The following is an 18,423-nucleotide window of genomic DNA, read 5'->3' as shown; positions in this document are numbered from 1 at the left end:
CACTTTGGAGAAGTTTCACTCGGAATCCATATCCTGTATTAATTTAAGCTTAGATCCAATCTGAAGATAACGGCTTAATTGGAAGTAAAAGCAAATTTCCTGATTCACGCAACGCTGAAGATGAGATTAATTAAAAGCAAGATTAATTATTATTCGTTATTTATTTATTTATTGTCCGCATTCATTCTTTACAGCTACTAAAGGTTTGAGATCGTTTCTTGAAGATCATTTTACATTCAGGCTATTCGACATTTTTACCAATTATTTATTATTAGTCATATTCATCATAGGAGTCGTAATTGTTCGCGTGTTGCGGCTTTGGTGCGGTGGCGGTGGCGGCGGCACCGTACACCTCGGTCGGCTGGCCGGCCCGCTTCACCACTGCCTGGAAGCCGTTGCGCGGGTCGGCCGTGTACTGCACGATGCGCATCGAGCCGTCCGGCTCGAGCACCGTGTACTCGCCGCGCACCACGTCGCCGTCTCGCGACTCCTGGTGCGTTTGTTTGTTGCCCGTCTTCGAGTCCTCCACTCCGTAGCCGAATTTGTAGTCGGGCTTCGCCTGAAACACAGTCGCCGAGAACGATTCTTTTCAGAATTAAAAAAGTCACGCGTTGCAGGACGGGTTTTGCGGTGTTTGGAGGTACTTTAGAACTCGTGACAAAAATTTAATGTGGTGCTCGGCTTGATTTTTGAGTTATTCAATAATGAATTTCGAAAAACACATATTTTCAATTTTTTCAAATAATGTATTGTCAGCGCCAAATCTCGGGTTCTAAGGGTCAGAAATACTAAAACTGCACACCGTTCGAATTTTGGCTCGACTTTCCCTGGTGAGCTGAATGGTTTTGGGGATGCTCAACCCTCACCCCTGAACCCCTATTGGCCATAATATTATCCCCTGAACCGAAAAGTGAATATTTTATATCGTCGCAATTTTTGGTGCTTTAATATCTGGAATTATGAAAATTGATACTCCAGTTTTGAACATAGGTAAAGGGTAGATATAAAATATGATTAGAACTGATCGATGGTGTGAATTTTGTCAGATCATTTGGTCACCGCCAAAACTATCATTCGGTCCGTGTAATTTTCGCTCAAATCACTTTTGAGATTGGGACATACACAATTTTGCAACAATTTCTAAAAAATCATGTTTTGAAAATACATAGTATTATATATAATGTTACAATATTTTGGAAAATTTAAGATGTATTATTATTAGTTTTAAGAATTCGTCATTTTCGGAGAATATAAAGTAAAATCTCATCCAGACGTTTCGTGTGAAAGTCTAGATTTGATCATACATATTAAATCGTATAATGCGATGGATACTCGAATGCCCTTGTATGTCATTTCTTTAATTGGAAACCGTTGCTTGTGTTTGAGACCAAAATAGCTACTTTTATGGCTGATGAATAATAAACTGCCAGCTTTTCACGCGTTTTACTGCTTGAATGGCTAAAATATGGTAACGACAAATTCATAAATGACAGTCAATTTATTACTGAATTTGGGGAACAAAATTATTAACTCTCAAAGCTGAATTGAGAAATTCACCAGAGTCAGTTATTTGGATCAAATGGCTAAACTACGGAAAATAAATGAAATTTTGCTCTCACCACAAAATCAAATGAAGTTCCTGCGGCCGCGCCAGGGTAGTGCTTTGGAACGACGATTTGGTGTTCGGCGCCCGAGACTGGTCCTGCGAAATGCGCGTACTGCCTGGACACTCCGTGCGGCACGCCGTGGTTGTTGCTGTCGAATTGTTGCGACCGCTGGTTTGTCTGCGTCCTATGGTACTGCTGTCCACTCACGCCCATCGCCAGGATGGCCACCAGAGTGCTCTGAATTTGGAATTGAAATTTGAAAAATTTGTTCATTATTTTCGCAGAATGTGTCACAACCTGTAGTAAGAACATGATATACACGAGTCCACTGCTGAAATCCTTATGAGCCTTTGCAATTCCCAGGGGCCATATTTATACGCTTTTTGTCGCCGCGTCTTTCTTTCATTCCCACCCCCACTAAACACTCTGATCTCGCTTCCTGGACCCAGCCATGCACGATATTTGTGCAATTGTCGCCATCCCAATGCTTCCGATGATCAGACCACTGGCGCGTAAATCAAGCGAGTCTGCAGCTTACAAAAATTAGAGCCTTTTAGCACACGCCATACATTCATGACAAAAATTTCGTAGAAAAAATTGCAGACCACTAATGTAGGTTTTTCGAATTGAAAAAGGCAAATCATCATCTGTCAAAAATTTATTTATTTTAACTTTGCCATTTTGTAGAGTGAACCCCAAAAAGTAGAAGTTTTGTAGAGTTAGAACCCCAAAATCTGGAATTACTTTTTGTTATATTTTTTTATTGAAAATAAAAACTACAAAATTTTGGTGTTCATTCGTGTTTGCAAAATATATTTACATGCCTAAATCTCAGCTTCTAATTGTTGGAATTTTAAAAACCAGACACCGCCTTACTCGTCCCAACCTTCTCTAGATAGCCGAAGCAATTAAGGGTTCCACCCCTTCAATCCCCTTTTTGCACCCTAAAAATCCTACAATTTTTTGTTTGCATCTCAATGCACCACGGAATATCACTCTGAAACTACTTCAGTACATCATGGGACGTGAAGATCAGTCGAGTGGTATGCACTATTTCTGTATTTTTGACAGTTAGAATCCAAAATTTATATTGAGTTTTTTTTTTATCACGTCCACCTTCAAAATAAAGACGTTTTTCTACAAAATTTCGGCTTCTAAGCATCATATTTGCAAAAAATGAACACTGTTCGACTCGTCACAACCTACCCTAGATAGTTAAATTAGCCTAAAGCTGACAATCTCTTTGAATTCAACCTCATTGAAGAATATAAAAATTTTAATTCAGTTAAAAAAAATGTTCATTTTTTATCTTCAAAGAATAGTTATTATTATTATAGAGCTATAACTACCAAGCTTTAAATTATTTCCATTTTTTTTATTGTGACGTAAGTTTCTTAGGAGAGGTGGTAATAACCGGTAATAACTACACCAATTAACACGTATGTAACTGTTTCAACATAGGTTTGAAGAGTTCATCGTGAGTAGCAGCAGCTCGTGGCGTGAAATGACGCAAGATGATTGCGATTGATCGCTCTAGTGGTCCGGCAAAAAGACACTGTCGTCCGTTGTGTATATTTGCTTTATTTTCGTAACTATACATAAACTTTGCGCTTCACACATAAGTAACTACAAACAGTGAAAAATAAATCTTTGTCAGCATCTTTGGCTTCTTGCAGATGAGTATATTAGTGGTTACGCTGCGCGGTAGCTGTCAAGAGAAATGCAATAATAGAAATACTCTAAAATAGCGTTAGCGCTACCGACCTGATTTCAGTTAATATAATTAAATACGCGTGTACATCAAGAAAATCACAAAAGAGATAATTTAAAATGGACTTGAGCCACCTCTGATTCGGTTAAACAAATTAAGTGTTTAGAACACACAGGCCTTTTAGAAGGCGTGGCTCCTATAGTAAAATTAGCAACACCCATATAGACACTCACAGCGTGTTGCATTTTGTATTCTCGCGACAAGACTTAAAATTGATACCAGATCATGTGTATTGTTCGCTGCTACACAAAGTATATAGGAAAATGCACGTTATTTCTTTTTCTGTCTATATCTGCCGATGGCATAGATTGTCGACTGTGTTCTACAAAAATCGCGGCCTTACCAGCTAGTGTTGAGTGTGTAGGAAACGAAATTGTCCAAATTGAGCTGAATTAGTTGCCGTTCGCAAATCAAATAGAGCGATTCTGCTGACACTTTGTCTGACAACAACATTTATAGATTACGATGTATAATAGTTAGTTAGTCTCTCTCGATTCTGCGGATTTTTATGCAAAAAATAAATGCAGTCCACACGGTTGGTTGTTTGTAAAAAGTTTTGTCGAAGATTTGTGCGAAAAGTCCTTCGTGAACACAGAGTGAGTCTCTCCTTATACAATGCAACACCTCCGACGACCCCTCCGGCCTTTTTCCAGGTCGAAAGCTGGCTGGTTCCGAATGATCCGAACCACCTGCGAGGAATAAATCTTACTATTAGTGTTTATTGCACAAAAAATATACAATTATGCGAAAAATGTGTGTTATCAAAATGGGCTTCTTGTAAAATTATTATTAGCATTTTTAATTCGGCACATGTTCGGCAATTCAATTCAATTAATTTGACTTTCAGCATAATAGTACACACAGGTGTATCCCATCTGATTGCAAACAACGAACACAAAAGATACAAAAGAATATAACAAATAATGAGAAATATTCATGTACCGAGTAAAATTTGCATTCTTAATTATACAGAAATGATTTCAAATAAACAAATTAAATAAATTTCATATTGAGTGGTCGCCTATTTCAAAATTTAAATAAATTTCGTCAAGACTTGCCTCCTGGAAAGCGGCATCGACGTTCAGCGGAGGGTCCTTGGCACTGGTCTCAATGTAGGGAATGCCGAGTCGGTGCGCCAGCTCCCGACCTTGCTCCTCAGTCACCTTCCTCAGGTGCACCAAATCCACTTTGTTTGCTACCAAAAGCATGGGATACACATCTCTGCAAATCAAATTCAGTTTTATTCCTCTGTAAGAAAAGACTAAAGGCATCACCTGTCCTTCACCCTGAGGATTTGAGTGTGGAAGTTGACTATGTTTTCGTAGCTCTGTTTGTCGGTGACAGAGTAGACTAGTAAAAAACCGTCGCCCTTGCGCATGTATTGCTCCCGCATGGCACTGAACTCTTCTTGGCCGGCCGTGTCCAGAACTGCAATTGAAATTAAGCAACTAATTCAAATTTTATTCGATACTCCAGCAGTAAAGATTTGGTTTATTCATTAATTCTTTTACACCACGTTTTGTAGAATAAATTTTACGGCTGTGCGCTGGGAAATTGCTTTGAATGTTATTTATGGGGTCACTTGAATTACCATTTGCATTGGATATTCAAATTAGAGATCCAGATCACCCAAAATAAATTTAATTTCCAGCATTCCTAGAGCGCACCAAACCCTTTAATTTAAATGATCGCCCGATACTCGCAAACACGAAGACGGTTTTATTTATTTACTCGTGCTATTACGATAAAAGGGAGTGAGAAACGATGAAATTGAGATTCTCGTGACAAAATGACACATAAAAAACGACACCAAGAACGCTCAGTTCTGGCCAAAAGTAAACTGAACTAAAGATTTCCACTCCCAGGAGGGTTCGGGGTTGGTCTCAGCCCCCAACCTCAAAATGTCGAAATTAATTATTTCCAATTGAATTTGGGTATAAACTGCTCTTAATCTGCACAAAAATTGTACTTTTCCAAAAAAATCATGATTTTTAGGGTGAAAAAAATACGATTTTGAACTTTTATCTAAATTTTCTCAATAAAGCAATACAGGATCAAATATCAGTAATTTTTTATCTGTTTTTCCCCGACTATGAGCTGAATGTTTTGGCAATTTGGATTTTAAAAATTTGATAGTCAAATTTTTTTAATGATTCGCTTCTGTTTTTGTTATTCTGACCTTTGACTTACGAAGGGCAACTTGTTAGATTCAAGAACATTTTTGAAACCAATTTTTATCTACCTCATTTCTGTTAAAATCTCCTTTTAAAACAACCCGCAACTTTGAGCCTCTTTTAATAGGCAATTTTAAGAATTCTTGCCCAATATTTTAGGGTGCGACATAGCATTACTAGGTCAACCCTTCCAGCAAATTTCGTCCAAGTCTAAGAACCCATGCCCACAGGGTGTCCACTTTAATTGATTTATTTTAATTAAAAATAATTTAGAAAAATTACTGATTTAACCTTTTATTGTAGAATAAAGAGCGAAAAGGTATTTTACCATCGAGGATGCACCATTTTCCATCGACCTCGGTGTGCTGGATGTAGCTGTCCTCGATGGTGGGGTCGTAGTCGGTGACGAAGAGCTTCTGGAAGAACTGGATGGTGAGGGCGCTCTTGCCGACGCCTCCGTCGCCGACCACCACCAGCTTGTAGGCCGGCAGATTCTCGTTGGGCGGCTTGGACATAATGGGCAGCCTCACGCGGACATCTCCAAGGGCACTGCAGACGAGCAAAAGGTCTTTTTAGGGCCACACCTTGGCGGCGCAGTCGGACGAAGCGGAGGCGTCCCGCGCCCGCGCCGCCTCCGCTCCGTCTGAGGCGCTGTCACAAATTTCGCTCACCTTAATTCGAGGCTTGAGACGCAGTCGTGAACGTTTCTCGAGGTAGATAAGATCAGGGAAAATTGTCCGTCGTGCTCGTGTGTTTTTCTTGCGAATCAGTCAATACGCGGCTGCCCTTTTGTGTTCCATTGCTCGGTAGGCATGCGCACTCGACGCCCTCGACGTTGTGGCAGGGCCCCGAAGCATTGAGTAAGTCCATTCAACACTGGCTGGCAGCAGCCGTCATTCATTTCAAGCACAGATCAAGGCTAATTGATATTATAATGCGAAAGAATATTAAAAATGAATTCTAACTAATTATTGGAGATGATATATTTATTTATTCATTTAAAAGTTTGTTACACTAAAAACCTTAATTTAAACACTTGATTTTTAGAATTTTTATATTTTATGTGAGTGTTGTAAGTATTATGTTATATCTTTCCATCTTTAAACAACTCTATATAATTTTATTCCTTACTTGAATATATATTAACATATGAAGCATTTCGTAATTTAATTTTTATTTTTATTTTTTTTACAATCACGGTTAAAGCCAAATAGCATCTCTGGCTGTAAAGCCTGTATAATGAACATATTAATTATTATGAATTTAGAATCAATTTAATACAACGATATTAAGCAGTTAGCAAGTGTAATTAAAAATAATAATATAAAAATTAAATATGTTCTGGAACATCATTAATGTATCGTAAATATTTTTTTTCGGAAAAGAGAGGCGTTTATTGCGCGTCTTTAAAATTCTAGAGCGTGTGTTAAATCATCCTGTGCTCAAAACAGGATAGTGACAAATTTCAAATTTCAGATAATATAAAAGAGCAAAAAAAATCGAGACGGTTTAAAATAATCCTGTTTCGACATGGGCGATGAAAAAATGGCCAATAGGGGTTGAGGGGTGAGAGCGCCCCAAAAACCATTATGCTCACCAGGTCAAGCCTAATCGAACGGCGTGCGGTTTTTGCATTTCTGACAGTTAGAACCAGACATTTTGTAGCGCTCACAAATTTGCAAAAAATTCGAATTTTTTTCTATTCAAAATTGAATTTCTCAAAAACAAAGCCGATAACTGCACCTTGAAATTTTCACGCATGTTCACATGCACCCTGACTCCACTTTTGAGAGGCATTTTGGATTTTTAAAGTATGACGCTGGTTTTCAAAAAAGCCTTGACCGATGACTTCAAATTTGGTGTTCTTTCGATCGGGCTTTACGAGAGGAGATCAGCACACACATTAACTTTTAAACCTCTGAGTTCTACAGCCAGAAAAATATTAAAAAGGCTGGTAAAATTTGCTCCATATAAAATGCTATAAAAAAGAAATTGGCTTCTTCTCAGCGAGGGAAATAAATTTGGAACCTTTTGAGAGCTTTTAATAAAATTGCATTGGGATGATTCTCTGCCATATTTTTTTTATTCAATGTGGATCAAATGAATTCGGTTGAACAATTTTTTGAAATGCAGTCAGATAAATTTTCACTTTAAGTTTAACTGCGGTGTTGTTTGAACACGTCGAGCTTCCTAACTTGCGAAAAGGCCGTGTTGCATTCTGTGGCTGTAAAAATTTGAAATAAAATTGATATCGACCCGTTGTAGAATTGCTCACTTTGTTTGCGATCGCAGTTCTATAATTAAAGAGCAGATTTTGTAGCCTAATAAAATGCTTATTAAAAAGCAAACTTACGTTGAGGAGTTGCTTGTACATGCAGTTCATCAAAATCGTCGGTCGGATGCTGTAGTAAAATCCACTCACAAGAAGAGATTCCGGAGTGGCACCTAATTCATACTCTTTTAACTGGAAAATCGCTTGAAAATATAAAATGAATACAGGCAGAAGGTTCCTCGCAAGTGTAGAGAGCGTCTTGGATGTACTGAGCCCACCCAGAGTCCTGGTTCGTACTGAGAAACGTTTGCTCAACCGCGTCTAAATCAATCGAGGATCCGTTCATCTTCGGGATGGCCAAACTTTTATAGAAATTATTACTCATACGGTTTAGCTCTTCCTTACCAATCCCATCTCGTTGAAGACACAGTCATTATAGCACTACAAATTGTATTAAATAATTGAGTTAATAGAAAAAAACCTTTTTCTCCAGCGTACCACAAACTTCAACGAAATCTTTTCTGTAAAATAATTATATGTTTAATGGTAAATTTAAAAACAGTTGAAATCTGTTTACGAGCAGCCTCAGATTGACGTCCAAGTCTAATATTTTGGTTTGCATTTTTAGCTTTTTTCGCTTTTTTCCCCTTGTTCGTAGCTCTGCGGACCGTTCTTGACAGGGTGTTAGAAATTTGCTGGAACCAACTAGTGTTGCGCTGCCTTTTATTCTGATTCGCATTCTTCCGCTGTCCCACTTTCTTCTTGGCGTTTGTCACGTACGCACCGTTGGCTGTAAATTTTCGTTGGCAAATCAGTGCTAATTCGGCGAGTCATAATCGAATTAATTTTACCGTCTGCCGGCGGACAAGATGTCAAACCATCCTCCGGCAGAAGGTACGGCATGGGTTTTCTGCAGCACTGACTCGCTCTCTGAAATTAACTGTCAGTTTGAAGACACAGAACAAACTATGACAAATAATACGTAGAATTTTGTGTAAACATCGTGCAACTTGTATGAGTAGCTTTGCCTTTTATCGCGGGGAAGAACGCGAATGTCCCCTAAGAGGTCGGATCCGTTCTTATTTTATATTCAAAATTAGTAAAATTCATACCAAACTCTCTGTAGTTTCGAGGGTTGAGGTTTTCTCCGGTGTCTCGTGCCCACAGTGCAATTGCAATCTGGGAATTGAAATCGCAGTGGAAATAAAAATTGTTGAATAACCGAGCACTATATATATACAATTATCGAAGTCACTAGGGGAATGACGGCGTATTTCTTATGCAATCTCACGGCAAACATTGCAGGAAAATATTGATGAAATACGAATCGTTTGTTCTGGATGCGATTCTGATTAAACTAGGTCACACTGAAACCTCTCTCGACGCGGTGGTATCGGCAGGATGGGAATTATGCTCTGCAATATGGCCGACTTTTCCATCTATGACGCACTTTTGCATCCGCAATACAGTTTCTGCTCGAAACAAACACATAAACATCATTTCGTGGACGTGTGAAAAAAAAAATGGATAGAAAAATCTAAAGAAGTAAGACGAGCTCGTGATCTCAAGTATCAACTTTAATTCAGATAATGTACAACAAAGTTTGAACACCTTGAGAAATATAGACAGCCAAAACAGTTTTATAATTTTTATTTTTACACTTCATCTGTACAAATAAAATCAGTTGTTAAACACGTTCATCTTTCTGACCTGCGCCATGGCAGTGTTGCACGTGTACGTGTTCTTTTGCTTGCAGTTCTGCAGAGGTGGAATACAAATTAGCAATCAATTATTTCTTTTGGATCGAGACGTACCGCGTACAGTTGCTGGGTCACGCAGTTGAACATGATTGTAGGCTTTAAAGAGCAGAATTTCTTGTTCACCCTGACAGTTTCAGGTGAAATACCTGCCATTTGAGCCAATTAAGATGGGCCTGAGATTTAATTTTAATAATATATACATACACGCCGAGGGTTGTTCGCACGTGTAGACGGCCTGCCTGATTTTCGGTTCCCACGTAGCGTCCATCGTGTTGGTTTCCACGAACATATATTCTATCATCGAAAGATTCATCGCGGCATTATTTATCTGTGTCAGTTTTACAAGTTATTTTTCGAGAAATGGTCCATTTCTATTATAGGACTACCAGATGCAGGTAGGTAAACATGCAATCCAAGTAGCACTGAAATTCAGAAGAATCTTAAATCAACTCTACGCGTTTTAAAACTAAGCTGATCATATACCACAAAGTCAAGCGTCACTTTTTCTGTATTTTAGTCTGGTTGAGTAAAAATTCAATTCAATTCAATGTATAATCAATCATACGAGAGTCTCCGGTTTGCCGGCCTGATTTTTTGCTGGTTTTTTTAGAGGTACTTGAAAGCAAAACTGGTTTGACTTGGTTGAACCAGTAGGCGTTTTTCTTCGCTTTTTGCATCGTCAATTTCATGACTTTAATCTAACCTATTAAAAATTACTCAACAAACTCGGAACAATTAAATTACATTGTCTGCACGCCGAATGCGCATCATTGGGGATGAACTGCGGAATGGGGCAGCACGAATCCGCTTTCTACGAAATGCCCCTCATTGCGTTTATTTGAATTGTGCTTCGGTATCTTATATCTTACAGAAAATTGCTGGTAGATAGCCTGAAGTCGGTTTCCAAGGGCGTTTCGCTTCGAGCGATGCATCACCCTGTCGTCACCTTATCGAAATCAATGTCACAACTTAGTTTGAAAGTTAATTAAATATTAAAAACCCTCTTCCACGTAATTGAGTGGGTTTGGCGGTACGTGGAATCCACTTCCATCGCGGTCCCACAGATACACGGCCACCTGATTTGTTTTAGATTGCGTAAGAAATAAGGAAAAAATAAATTAAACATTTTTTACTCACCAATAAAGATCCAGCGAAAACGACGAGCAATTTTGTCTGAAGCTGAGGAATAGTCATGTCAACGCGGAATTTCCCCGTATGGCTTTGATAGAAAAGTAAAACCCGAACACAACCTGCAGAGAGACAGGATGTAAAACACGGCCATCGCTGTGCAACCCATTTCGTATATTGCTTCATTAGTTTCCATGACACACACGTGTACGTTTTATATAATTTCAATATCATAAATTTCTGATTTAGCTTGAAAAAAATATAACTCGAATTTTTGCAACTTGACTGTAAGAATTCCCTATACATGACTCTGATTTAATTCATAGTCTTCATCTGGGATATTAATAAATAACACTGTAGGTTTACTAATAGAATGAATTTTTATTGTACTGGTTGCCAATTCCAGTTGAACCAAATATCAAACGTGAAGTGATCGTATCATGTCCTTCATTAATTTTTAAAAGTTCCTGTCATGTCTTGCCTCCTGAGCTGCGCCAATTTCTTGTTGCAAGTTGTAGCTGTTTGGAAAAACAAAATTAGCTAACTGAGCGTTGCAATTTTTTAATTAGAGCAAATTACATTTGACGGGATCTGGGCAACTCTATGAAACGTAATTAATTTGTTACTTAAACAAAAAGATGTTAAACTAAAGACTATACCAAAACGAGCTGCTTCCTGATGCAGTTCAAAAGGATGGTAGGCTTGATTGAACAATAGCCTTGAGTGACGGTGATCACCTCTGGCGTAGCACCTTCGATTTTTGTTTTTGCATTTGGTTTCCCTATTGAGTACGACAAAACTCACAAGCCGAGGGCTCTTCGCAAGTGTACAGACCGTCTTGGATTTTGGTGTCCCAGGTTGGTTGGCTCGCGGTGTCCAAAAAGTCCCTTTCAATGGCGTCTAGCTCCAGGGCCGAATCGTTCAACTGACACGTTTCAATACAAGAAAATGAGCGAATTAACTCGATTTCTATACTAACCCAGCCCATGTAAGTGAATATGCATGCTGAATAGCACTGAAAAATTCGGGTTTTTAGTTTTATTTCGGTTGAAAGCTATCGAAATCTGATTTTTCCTCACCACCGATGAGAGCAGAATTTTTTCTGCAAACCAAATTAATTATTGAGCAAGGTTAAAAAAACTGAATTTTACGCTGTTGCTTTGCTGTTTGACGGCCCTGTCTAGCAACTTTATTCTTATTATTCTTGTTGATCTTGTTGTTCTTGTTATTTTTGTTATTTTTGTTTTTATTGTTGTTGCTATTAGTATTGGCGTTGGTGTTTGAGCCTAATAATCTTTTGCCCAGCCTTTGGAAGAAGTTCAGGTTTCCTGCCTTATTCCTGGTGTTTTTCTTTCTTTGCTTCTTGCCGATCGCGGCTCCCCCCAACACTGTGCAAAATAATTTTAACTACTCGAATTGATAACAAGGCGGGATAAACAAAAACCTGAATCGCATTGGACTTGGGCGTCGTCTGGAATGATTTTAGGCATGTTCGGACAGCACGCATCAGCCGCCTGCAGTTTTCATTGAGCTAAAATTTTGGCAACACGCAATTTTGACAGTTACAATAAGCAAATTGTAGGCTTCATTGAGTCTTGATACAGGAACGTTTCGTTTGCCGCGAGGAATGACCCTCTCGTCACCTGCGACAAGAATTTAATTACTCGCACAAGTGCTGTTGGTGCGGCTTGCCTTCCTCCCTGTAGTTGAGAGGGTTGTCATCGTAACCGAGTTCGGTGCCACGGTCCCACAGCATAATTGCCAACTGCCATTTTTACTTAATTTGTAACGACGCGTTGCCGAAATAAGCGAATTGCGTAACTTACCACGATGGAACCAAAGAAGGCAGAAATCAATTTGGTTTGCAGTTTGACGGTCATTTTGCTAGTTGAGTGTTCGAGAGAATAAGCGAGCGCTGTCGGCCTACAGGATGCGTCGCTTGGAACCCGGCAAACTTGGTCTTCGTGCGCGCTGCTTCCTCTCGTTTTCCGATAGCTGTGACGCACACTGCGCCACAATTTCTAGTTTTTAAATGATAAATCTGCGTTGCAAACTGTCAAACGTCATATTCATAACTTGATGAAGCAATCTAGTTAAAATTCCTTGCTCTATATTCATCATAGTTGAAGAGTTGTATACAACTGATTATTATATATTAATAAGGATGAAATATTCGAAATTCAATAGACTCTCAAGAATCAAAATTGAAGGCAAATTAAATTTATGTTTATTTTATTTATGTCAGAGTTTTTTTTAATTAAATGTCTTCTTGTTTGGGCACTAGGGCACTACCGAAATATCCAATTTCTCTAGGAGAACTTATCAATTGTGATATCAGCCGTTGGCGAGATTGAAACTTAAAATCTGTCACATTCCCACAGGAAGCACCGCCCGCCATGCTGGTTTTATTTCCTCTTGCTTGTCCTACATCAACGCATTTTTATGCTGTTTTAAATTAAAAACCTTACAAAAATTTTCATTTAAGTTCTATTGCAGTAATTCCTAGCTGTTCTATTTGCGAAATTAATTAAAATCACAATCAGCAATTTGTTTAAGTGTAATTAATTTTTATTCCAAAATAAACATTTGTTGTAAAAGGTGCATCCAAAATACTAAAATAACACTGCGCCGCAACTTCAATCTTGGTTTCGTGCTCGTTGTGCAACTTTCATTAAACCTTTTCAAACATGGCCGCTTCCCAGAGTCTTCAGTTCGATCAGAAACAAACAAACAAACTCGAATTTCTTCCTTTTGTTGCAAGAAAATGGCAACGATCATTCGACAGTGAAAGTTTGAGTGTTTTTGAGCATTGCGCAATTTCAGGAGTGCTATAAAAGTGCTTGGGTTTTTGTTTGGAGGAAGATCAGATGAAAACATTTTGCCATGGTCGTGATGGACATAAATATTCTCTCGTTATCAACATTTTATTTTAAATAAATATTCACTTCTGGTATTGTGTTTTGTCTCTTTTTATTATTCCAAGTCTCATTCAAACATTCGAGTGGAGACTCTTGGGGCAGACATCATGTGCGGCCGGTCGGGTCTTGGCGCTGCGTAAAATAATTTAAAACAATACAAGTTTTGTCTAATTTTAAGAGGCTTTAAAAAAAGCCAGATATTAGAACGTTGTATTTTAACCTTTTCAATGCACGAGAAAATGCTTCTGCAAACGAATGTATTATTTTGTGAATTGATGTTGGATTTTATCAAGCGCAAAAATCTCTTTGTGATAGTTCCATGGCACGCTGCAGCACGTTTCCGTTGGCAGCACAGATCAGATGGTGCCCACATCACTCAAATAGTAAAAAAGAATTAGGCCAATGCAACGCTAGAATGAAACATGCATCTTATTTTGACAATTCTGACTATCTTCCTGCTGGCGTCTGCGCTCAGTGCCGAACTCGAAGTGAGTGTTGCAACAAATTAAAATTTTATCATAAGCAAAGTGCAACATTGCAGAATAAAGGGGCGCCAACCGAAAGTAACATCGGCCCGAGAAGGGCACAGCGCGTGGTCAAAGGCAAAAGGTGTCGCGTCCCTGGCCGCTGCCGAAAGCCCGTCAAGTTGAGGAATCCAACAAGCAGGTTTGAACATGAAAAAGGTGTATTCTCAGCGTCTCATCGTTAAAATAGCAGCAGCTACCCATACGAGGGTCTACCGGATGAACAGTCGACGCCATCCTTGGCCGAGTCATGCTCTCAGCAGCCTTTTGGGGTGAATACATATATACGTTAACTGGAAAAGAAGAAAGCATGAGATTAATTCGATATCAAGGCGAAAAGATAATTTAAATATCTCATGATGAGACGGTTTTTTTAATGTATTTGATTAATTTGCAGAAGCTTAGCCTGTGCTGCCAAAACCACCCGAAGATTTTCGACTTCATGGAAACGGAGCTGCGTGTGTGCACGAACCGCACTTCAAACGCCAACGACTACACGTACTACAGAACCGTGTTGCTCGAGTACGTTTTGCACCTGTCGGCGAGCCCAAAGAACAGAATTGATTGTAAAAGAGCTTTTGCCAAGCGATTGAGTGAATTAAAAAAAATGTTTGCAGTGCGGCGAGTGCCAATGGCGGTGGTGAGTGCGGAAATGCGGGCGTGGATGAAAAGCTGAGCGCGCGTACGATAAACATTTCATTAAATCCGTTTAACCGGGTGGAAAAGCGAAAATCAGCGTTTTTTCGTGCTCCTTCTTCATCCATGACTGGCCTTTACAATATTTGCACAGACGCGAGGCCTGAGAAATCGATCAGCGAGCTAAACAAGTGAATTCGAATTCCACAGAAATTCATGGATTGCTTCTTCTCGGAAAGAGGCTGGGTAAGCAGAAAACGCTCTTAATCAAAGTCCCTATTTACACTCTCAAGAATCACTTTGGCAAAACGCGCGCGTATCATCTATCCAATTCCCGCGCGGCTGGCGTGTTTCTATTTCTGCTCGCTCAGTCCGTCCACACTTGCGTGGCGCTGAATCTCTGTTTGTTGAGCAGAGATTGCCTCGGCCCCTTTTATCCGGCGAGACAAGCAGTCCTCTCGACGTTGAAGCATTGCCCGTTGCATAAATGCGATTTCGAGAGGCCCCTTCCATTCGATTCATTCGTCTCTTGCGCCAGCCAGACAATTCTTTTTCCGAACGCGAATCAGTTTTGTCCTCACTAGGAAAATAAAAGAAAGAAACTTGCTATGCTGGAGACTTAGTTCCAAAATTTTTTGTTTTAATAGAGAGGTGAATCGTATGAGTGAAAATCTGGGGTCATACAGAACGATTTCGGTGGTTTCAAGATAATCTGACAAAATTCATACTATGAGAAACAATCCTCAAAATTTTCATTTTTTCGGGTTTTGCGAGATATTTTTGCCGAATTTTAAGACTGTAATAACTCAATTTGAAAGTTAATGTGTAAGTTGAGCTCCTCTCGTCAAGCCCAATCGAATTAACACCAAATTTGAGGCCATTGGTCAAGTTCAAAGGTCACCAAGGCTCATTTTCGAAAATTTCCAGGTATGTTTTTGGATTTTGAAAACCAGCGTCATACTTTAAAAATCTGAATCCCCCTTAAAAGTGATCTCAGGGTACGACTGTACTTTTGTGAACATTTTAAGGTAGCATTTAGCTTCGTTTTCTCTATTTTTAAATTTGAAAAATATAAATTTTTTAATTTTTGTAAATGTTGTGAGCATCAAATCTCGAGTTCTGAGCGTAAGAAATGTAGAAACGGAATACGGTTCGACTTGGTTTGACTTTTCCTGATGAGCTGAATAGTTTTTGGGGTGCTCACCCCTCACCCCATCAACTCCTATTGGTCTCAATTTCATTCTATGAGTCGAAGAGTGAATATTTTAATCGTGGTTAATATTTGTTCTTTTGTATCTAGAAATTAGAAACTTAATTTAAACACAGGTAGAGGCTAGTAAATAAAAAAGGCTTGAGTAAAATGGTTGCAAATTATTTTAATTCTTGAGCAACTACAAGCAAACCGATATTTTGAAAACTTGATCTTGCCACAGGAAGGAAATTTAAGGCACAAACAATGTACATAAAATGTAAATTTTGTCAATACGTATATGTTTGAGTGACGCGTTTGATTTACTCATGTTAAATATTACCGCGTAGGACGGTTTAGCTGCCAGCCATGCTGAAACTAGCCCTTTGATCGTGTGGCAAATGAAATTCCTGCTGCTCTCTCGCAATAACAAAACCACCCTCTGATTTGCATTTGTGATGGATTCGCGTTTTTCCCATCTATAAATACGGTTTTTCGCACGCCTCTGAACATGCTAGCTCGGCGCATTGATTTTGTATTTATTCATGCCCGGGCAAAAGCGCTAAATTTGCGGCAATTCTGAACAGCTATTCATAACTTGTATATTCAATCCGCAATCAAACCGAAGCCTCTCGCACGTCAAACCTGGAAAGAGGAATTCGGTTAGCATTAACTACTCGACGTTTTTGTGGATAAGAGTTGTGTTAATTATCAAACCAAACTCGGTGTTCGAATAGGAAACAATTTCGACTCTAACAATGGCACCGTTCGGCTTTCAGTTTGACGCAACAAAGCCGGAGCTGTACACAAAGACGCTGGTGGAAGAGTTCATCGACAACATTGAAACGTCGTGGGACGACGTGATGACAGACTCCATCGTCAATTGCTCCCTTGTCATACGAGGTGTTTCTCTAATAATTACTCACTCGCTCCAGCAGCAGCTGTGTTATACATATTGTGGTGCAAATTGCTGTGCCTCGCACTCTGATTAAACATCGATTTTGATTGCGTGCTCCTCATCAGCCGCCCGACTCGAATATTAAAAAAACCTTACGCTCTTTTGCAGCTTCCAATCAGCCTCTCACTTTGATGCTGCCGTCGCAAGGCAATTTTACCGCATTTGCTGCCGCTTTTTGCCAAATTGAAAGAGATGTAAATTTACAGACGACTTGAACCAGAAGCAGAGTTATTTGGCGTTTCCATTCGTGTTCACGCAGTGCGTAAGGAAGGTTCTGCTCATGGTAAATATGGAGAGGGATAAATCAAAAGAGCATTTCTTTTTTTACCTGGCATTGATATGGAATAAAATAAATATTTTCAGTTCTGTCCAACACCAAATAAACCGATTATAAGTGAGTGTCCCTCTCGAGAGCAGGAAAAAAATTATAAATTAAATTCAGGTCAGGCGTGCATCGATTTGAGGAACAAATTCAAAGAATGCGATCCCCTTCCCAAAACGTCGACAGTTGGCAGCGATTACGAGTCGAATGATTATAATACAGATTATTCCTACGGCGAGGAACCGACAACTCCAGACACGTACAACAACTACAATGGCTACGACGGATACGACTATGCGCAGGGTGGCCCTGATCAAGGCCAGCCGAGCGGAGGCGAATTGACTACAGCAAACAACAATGGAATAAGACGACGACCTAGTGGTCAGCATGAAGACACAAATGGTCTTGAAATTTAGCGATTGAATTCTTGCAGGAAACCCTGATCGGCGGGTGAAGAACGACTATTACAATACAGGCAGGCTGCGAGCTCAGAAGGAAGTGAACGACATCAGGCTTATACAGCGGGCCTCGCAATCGGGAGGACTGAAGAAACGGAAAATAGTTCGGAAAAATAACAAAGCCAGAAAATTTCTAAAGGATGCATTTAACTTATTTGGTTGAACACTGTTTGGAAATAAATTGATCTGTCCCGAAATAAAAAAAATAAGGGGGTTTTCTGATTCTGCGTGGGAATTTGAGCTCCTTTTCCATCCTTACACAAAGTTTCGTGGCGAGATCGATGGGAAAATCTCGTCTCCTCCTCATGGACGCGGTGGCGTCGGGCAGGAAATTTAATCACATTGTGAACATCTTGTCGTTATCTGCTGGCATTTTCCGATCGGTGCTGGAAGGCGGCCATCATGACTTCGACAGCCGAGATTTGCGATACGTTTCCCTTGCTCGCATAAAAGAGGGATAAATTTGATAATCTGCCCGGCTAAAGGCTGGAGGTTGAAGGCTACTACCGACGAGGAAAGGCGAGTCCACAAAAAATATACGCACAGCCAGCGGAAAATTTCTCATCGTATTTGCAAATTGGGATGTGGAGAGGAGATACAGGCAAACTTTGGGAATTAATGGAGTTCTCGTAAGAAGGAACATGTTCTTCCGCCAAAACAACAAACTTTTCCTCCCTTGCAGCTTTCAGCCGCACAGCCAACAATC

At 39.6% G+C, this 18,423-nt stretch overlaps 5 protein-coding genes across 7 annotated transcripts; 1 reads left to right on the top strand and 4 right to left on the bottom strand.

Annotated features, from left to right (window-relative positions):
* Nucleotides 1-142: 142 nt before the first annotated feature.
* LOC135938325 (cuticle protein 7-like) lies at nucleotides 143-2,109 on the bottom strand. The gene is made up of 3 exons (XM_065481939.1): nucleotides 1,905-2,109; nucleotides 1,620-1,844; nucleotides 143-559 (listed from the first exon to the last, which is right to left on the bottom strand). The coding sequence occupies exons 1-3, from the start codon at nucleotides 1,917-1,919 to the stop codon at nucleotides 272-274; spliced, it is 528 nt and encodes a 175-aa protein (XP_065338011.1). The 5' UTR covers nucleotides 1,920-2,109; the 3' UTR covers nucleotides 143-271.
* Nucleotides 2,110-3,168: 1,059 nt separating this feature from the next.
* Nucleotides 3,169-6,384, bottom strand: LOC135939701 (ras-related protein M-Ras-like). The gene is made up of 5 exons (XM_065484212.1): nucleotides 6,224-6,384; nucleotides 5,881-6,101; nucleotides 4,653-4,806; nucleotides 4,437-4,599; nucleotides 3,169-4,067 (listed from the first exon to the last, which is right to left on the bottom strand). The coding sequence occupies exons 2-5, from the start codon at nucleotides 6,065-6,067 to the stop codon at nucleotides 3,987-3,989; spliced, it is 585 nt and encodes a 194-aa protein (XP_065340284.1). The 5' UTR covers nucleotides 6,068-6,101; nucleotides 6,224-6,384; the 3' UTR covers nucleotides 3,169-3,986.
* A 1,229-nt stretch (nucleotides 6,385-7,613) lies between these two features.
* LOC135938410 (uncharacterized) lies at nucleotides 7,614-12,722 on the bottom strand. The gene is made up of 22 exons (XM_065482029.1): nucleotides 12,539-12,722; nucleotides 12,405-12,477; nucleotides 12,279-12,355; nucleotides 12,157-12,226; nucleotides 11,864-12,100; nucleotides 11,792-11,814; nucleotides 11,692-11,727; nucleotides 11,517-11,637; nucleotides 11,372-11,463; nucleotides 11,292-11,313; nucleotides 11,166-11,230; nucleotides 9,065-9,172; nucleotides 8,937-9,003; nucleotides 8,807-8,883; nucleotides 8,676-8,754; nucleotides 8,402-8,614; nucleotides 8,323-8,345; nucleotides 8,230-8,265; nucleotides 8,050-8,170; nucleotides 7,906-7,997; nucleotides 7,828-7,846; nucleotides 7,614-7,776 (listed from the first exon to the last, which is right to left on the bottom strand). Exons 1-22 carry the CDS (start codon nucleotides 12,590-12,592, stop codon nucleotides 7,709-7,711), a joined length of 1,773 nt encoding a protein of 590 aa, XP_065338101.1. The 5' UTR covers nucleotides 12,593-12,722; the 3' UTR covers nucleotides 7,614-7,708.
* Nucleotides 9,459-10,833, bottom strand: LOC135939700 (uncharacterized). Its single transcript, XM_065484211.1, has 10 exons — nucleotides 10,722-10,833; nucleotides 10,585-10,660; nucleotides 10,454-10,530; nucleotides 10,329-10,395; nucleotides 10,150-10,275; nucleotides 10,068-10,090; nucleotides 9,971-10,006; nucleotides 9,789-9,912; nucleotides 9,639-9,730; nucleotides 9,459-9,582 (listed from the first exon to the last, which is right to left on the bottom strand). Exons 1-10 carry the CDS (start codon nucleotides 10,776-10,778, stop codon nucleotides 9,505-9,507), a joined length of 756 nt encoding a protein of 251 aa, XP_065340283.1. The 5' UTR covers nucleotides 10,779-10,833; the 3' UTR covers nucleotides 9,459-9,504.
* Nucleotides 12,723-13,939: 1,217 nt separating the features above from the next.
* On the top strand, nucleotides 13,940-18,251 carry LOC135939749 (uncharacterized). Of its 3 annotated transcripts, none has more exons than XM_065484298.1 (12): nucleotides 13,940-14,118; nucleotides 14,172-14,296; nucleotides 14,345-14,426; nucleotides 14,552-14,720; nucleotides 14,772-14,794; nucleotides 15,001-15,036; nucleotides 16,759-16,882; nucleotides 17,046-17,084; nucleotides 17,144-17,220; nucleotides 17,301-17,331; nucleotides 17,380-17,640; nucleotides 17,693-18,251. In XM_065484298.1, exons 1-12 carry the CDS (start codon nucleotides 14,053-14,055, stop codon nucleotides 17,878-17,880), a joined length of 1,221 nt encoding a protein of 406 aa, XP_065340370.1. In that variant the 5' UTR covers nucleotides 13,940-14,052; the 3' UTR covers nucleotides 17,881-18,251. The 3 variants fall into 3 exon arrangements, with proteins under 3 accessions (XP_065340370.1, XP_065340372.1, XP_065340371.1); XM_065484300.1 differs by having other exon boundaries at nucleotides 14,351-14,426; nucleotides 17,693-18,250; XM_065484299.1 differs by having other exon boundaries at nucleotides 14,348-14,426; nucleotides 17,693-18,250.
* Nucleotides 18,252-18,423: the final 172 nt, after the last annotated feature.

Source organism: Cloeon dipterum, chromosome 3 (genome assembly GCF_949628265.1).
Source record: "Cloeon dipterum chromosome 3, ieCloDipt1.1, whole genome shotgun sequence".
Classification (NCBI taxonomy): Eukaryota; Metazoa; Arthropoda; class Insecta; order Ephemeroptera; family Baetidae; genus Cloeon; species Cloeon dipterum.
Note: the sequence above shows the minus strand (reverse complement) of the source record. Positions and strands in the feature narration are given on the sequence as shown.